This window comes from Solanum lycopersicum, chromosome 4 (genome assembly GCF_036512215.1).
Source record: "Solanum lycopersicum chromosome 4, SLM_r2.1".
NCBI classification, from domain to species: Eukaryota; Viridiplantae; Streptophyta; class Magnoliopsida; order Solanales; family Solanaceae; genus Solanum; species Solanum lycopersicum.
The window spans coordinates 52938141-52942897 of NC_090803.1; the positions used below are offsets into that span (position 1 = coordinate 52938141).

Sequence of the window (4757 nt, forward strand, 5' to 3'; positions counted from 1 at the left end):
TAATCATGGTCCTTGCAATGTTTACCAAGGTTCTGTTATTCCTTTCCACTACTCCATTTTGTTGAGGAGTTCTTGGAGCAGAAAAATTGTGACTAATACCATTCTCCATGCAGAATTGATCAATTTTTGAGTTTTCAAACTCAGTTCCATGATCAAACCTAATTCCAGCAATCACTTGATTCAACTTTGTTTGAATCATTTTGAAAAACACTAACAATTCTTCAGGTGTTTCTGCTTTTGATCTTAGGAATCTTGTCCATGTGTACCTTGAGTAGTCATCAACTATCACCAGAATGTATTTCTTTCCATTTCTACTTTGAACCTTCAAAGGTCCACATAAATCCATGTGTAGCAGCTCCAGTACTCTTCATGATGTTACTTGTTTCTTTTACTTGAAGGATGATCTGATTTGTTTTCCTTTAACACAAGCTTCACAAATTTTATTTTCACAAAATTTCAACTTTGGCAAACCTAGGACCAGGTCCTTAGAAATCAGTTTATTCAATAAAGATGAGCTTACATGCCCTAGTCTTCGATGCCACATATCAGTATTTTCATTTTGAGTACTAAGACATGTCATATCATCTCCATGAGACGTTTCTAAGTTAGCCACATATATGTTTTTACTTATAAAGGCAGTAAGAATCACTTTTTTGTAGTTAGATTAACTACAGTGCACTTCTCAGAAGTAAACTTCACTTCATTTCCCTTATCACAAATTTGAGATACACTTAAAAGACTATACTTCAATCCACTGAGATGATACACATTATCAATTGATTCTCCAAGTGATTTTCCCACTTTACCAACTCCCAAAATATACCCCTTCTTTCCATCACCAAAAGAGACACCTCCTCCCTGAAGTGTCTTGAGTGAGAGGAAATTTTTTATATCACCAGTCATATGTTATGAGCATCCACTGTCCATATACCAACATTGACTGTTTCTCCTCTCACTCACCTGCAGCAAGAATCACTTGTTAGTCTTGGGAACCCATTTCAATTTGAGTTCCCAGAAGGCAGGCAAGGGAGTGATCAGATTGTTTCTAGTCCAATGGGGTAGTTTTGGATTCTTTTTGACAAATGATTTTGGAGCAGAATCAGATCCTTTCTTTAAAAACCTTTAAGTTGAGAATTGTTTTGTGGAACCAGGTCTCTATTTGATACTCTTTGCTTCTTTGTATACTTAGAAAGTCTTTCATGTGACTTTCTCGAGGCAGTATACAATTCTTTTAAATGCTCATTTTTACCACAATGAAGGCAAAGCAAATTGTCAGACACAAAAACATATTTGCTGTGAGAATTAAAAGGAGGAGTAATATTCAAACTTCTTAGACCCTTCTTATTGAAATTACTCTGATTTGTTACATTAGACAGCAGCTTAGATGATTTTGTCCACTTAAGAGATTTTTCAAGTTCATCCTTAAGTTTGAAAATATCTCTTTCTAAGTTGTTGCTCTGCTCCAAAGCCAACCCAAGATTAGTCTCAGAGGTTTTCAGTTTTTCTTCAAGTTCAACTTGTAAACCATTAGACTTTCCCTTTTGCTTTTCAGCTTCTTCATTTATCTGATGCAACTGTTTTTTAAGTTCTCTCTTGTCAGATTCTAGAGAATCCATTTTATCTTCCATTTTCAACATTTTCTCATCCATTTTATCTCTATTTTCATTCAAACTTTCAAGCTCAGCATTCATAATATCTCTTTTAGAAGTTAACTTAATTACTGAATCAATCATAACATTTGCTAATGTTCTCAATTTTTTAAGAGAATAAGTATTCACATCATGTTTCATATCAAGAAGAGTTACCTTGTCCTCCTCTTCTTCATTTTCTGAATGAGCCATAAAAGCAAACATCTCATTGAATATAGTTTCCTCTTCATGAACCACCACCATTGACACGGCATTTGGCTCATAAGGATCTTCTGAGTCACTTGAAGAGTCTCCCCATGCAGCAAGAGCCTTTTTGACCACATAATCAGTAGCAACTTTTTGATCATTTTTATTAAGTACCAAGTCCCTTTTCTTCTCTTTATGACTTCTTGATTTTTGATATTCTTTGTTTTCAGCTTTGCGTAATTGACAATCTCTTATAAAGTGCCCAGCTTTTCCACACTTATAACATGTATCATTTTGAGTGGCAGTTCGAGGAACATTTTCTCCCTTTTTAAAACATTTGTTTTTTCTCACAATCTTCTGAAATCTATTGATGAGATAAGCCGAATCATCATCACTAAAGTCCTCTTCAGATTTGTATTTCAGCATCAAAGACTTATCTTTCTTGACTTCCTTCTTTGACTGATCATGACTTCGATTCATCTCATGAGTCTTTAGATTTCCAATGAAGAGCATCCACTGTTAACACTTTCAGGTCTTTTGCTTCAGTAATAGCATCAACCTTACTTTCCCAAGACTTGGGAAGAATTCGGAGAACTTTCCTAATTTGCTTGCTTATACTGATAGGTTCTCCAAGACTTCTCAACTCATTTGTGATGGATGACAATTTAGTGAACATTTCGTGAATAGTTTTACCTTCTCTCATTTTGAAATTTTCATACAGATAAGTGAGCATATCAATCTTTGACTCTTTTACTTGTTCAGTTCCCTCATGAGCTGTTTTTAAGCAATATCATATCTCTTTTGCAGACTCACAGGCTGAGACACGATTGAACTCATCTGATCCTATCACACAGACAAGAAATCTCTTTGCTTTGTAACCTTTTTCGATCTTCTTCCTATCAGCTTCATCATATTTTTGTCTAGTCTTAGGAACAAGCCTAGTTTTTTCTCCATCTTTCTCTTCAATCATCGGAATAAATGGTCCATCTAAAACAATGTCCCATAGCTCACTGTCTTCAGCCATAAGAAAATCATGCATTCTGACTTTCCACCAACTGTAAAAGTGTCCATTGAAACGAGGAGGTCTAGTAGAAGACTGACCTTCTTCTAGATTAAGTAGAGCGGCCAATCTAGAACAGAGATCACTCTCTTGGTGTTAACCAGATAGAAAGTGTCTGTTCTGATACCACTTGTTAGAATCTATGCATCCACTATCAGTCAATGGACCAGGTACCTTGACACACAAACAAGAATATAACTGAAATTAAATGCAGTTTAACAACACATGAATTTTACAAGGAAACCTCCTTGCTTAAGGGAGTAAAACCACGACCTGTCTCACAGGATTTACACCACTGTTTCACTAATCTTTGCAAGCAAAAGTAAAACCAGTTACACAAATGTGAGAAAAAAATTTTAATCTCACGATCGAGCAATAACTCTATTGCTTGATAAGCCTAAGTAGAAGCTATTCTACCCACTAAGCTATTACTCTACACAACTTAGAATTTCAACACCCACCACACTGATTCCTTTATAGATTTAGGAACAATTTACAATGAAAGACCAAAATAATATATTCTCAAACAACTACACAATATGCGGCAGAGTTTTCGGTTGTTATAAAATAATTCTTCACTTTGATTTTCTATAGCCTTTGAAAGAGTTCTTAAGAGTGCTTTTTCAAGTTGCAAAAACTGAAGATGATGTTAAGAAAAGTGACATTGCAGAGACAAGTCCCTTTCCTTAAACTCATGTCATTGGTTGGAAAGGTCTGACCTTTTTGACGCGGTTGGGAAATGTGCACCCACTTTCAGTACCTTTTTCAGCTGGAAGTCAACAAGCTATTCATGTTGAGAACCTGGTACCTTCACAAGGTCCTTGAGTTTGTTACATCATCAAAACTACAAATAACACTTTTCTACCTAAATTATGACCAATTATGTATGTCGAAGGACATGTTATATCACTCTTTATCAATATTCATGTAGTACATCATGACTCAGCCTAGTGGATGTTGATGTTTGAGTATCAATGTTAGAATTAATTTAGATCCAGACTTGAATTATTCTATATATTAACTAAATACATTGAATGTTTAATAAAATTAGGTAGCTCAGTCAAATTATTTACCATCAGTTAGATTTAGGATTTTGGTTGACGAACTCATTTGCAGATATAAGATTTCAATTTTATGGATGTTTAATTTTGAAATGGTTATTTTAATTATTAATAATTATTTTCTAAATTTAGTAAGTTATTTTAGCAAAATCTACTAAATTTAGTCAACTGATATGGACTTCAATCTCCACTTCTAATGACAGTTAGTTAGAGGACGTGAAAATCTTATTTTAGTTTATGGACCCATAGTTCTCTTTTGCTCTTTGAATTGTTTTAGTCACAAGTATATTGAATGTACTTGAAGAAAAAAACACAATAAAATATTTAACATATGCTATTGAGCTCATATTAATTGTCAATTGATTTTGCTTGTTTTGGTGCTTCTACCTTATATACTATGCACAAGTAGCTAGTTGTATCTACATCAATTGGAAATGTTATGAAGTTAGGTATGTATATTAATTCTTGAATTTTATAAAGATGATAATCGATTGTACATTAATTGTTTTCTAGCCTACTTATTTGGAATTGCTCATCAAGTATGGATATCTTTTGTTATTTATATGCAAATTCAATTTTTCATCATCTCATTATCAGGGTCAGTTATGTTGTCAAAAAGTAGTAGAACATGTGACCTTAGCATGATGTTATCTAGGTAAGATCATATTGTTCTCGGCGGTTGCATTGCTGGAAAGCTCATAGCTACTACTTCGATACATGTGTTATTCTAACTATACTTATCCTTGGTGCATGACTCGAAATTCAGTGGACAATGGTCTCACCCCTATATTTGTCACTTAA

General features: G+C 34.1%; 1 protein-coding gene across 1 annotated transcript; it reads right to left on the bottom strand.

Moving 5' to 3' along the window:
• Positions 1-1112: 1112 nt before the first annotated feature.
• On the bottom strand, positions 1113-2315 carry LOC104647047 (uncharacterized). Its single transcript, XM_010321608.1, has one exon. The coding sequence runs from the start codon at positions 2313-2315 to the stop codon at positions 1113-1115; it is 1203 nt and encodes a 400-aa protein (XP_010319910.1).
• Positions 2316-4757: the final 2442 nt, after the last annotated feature.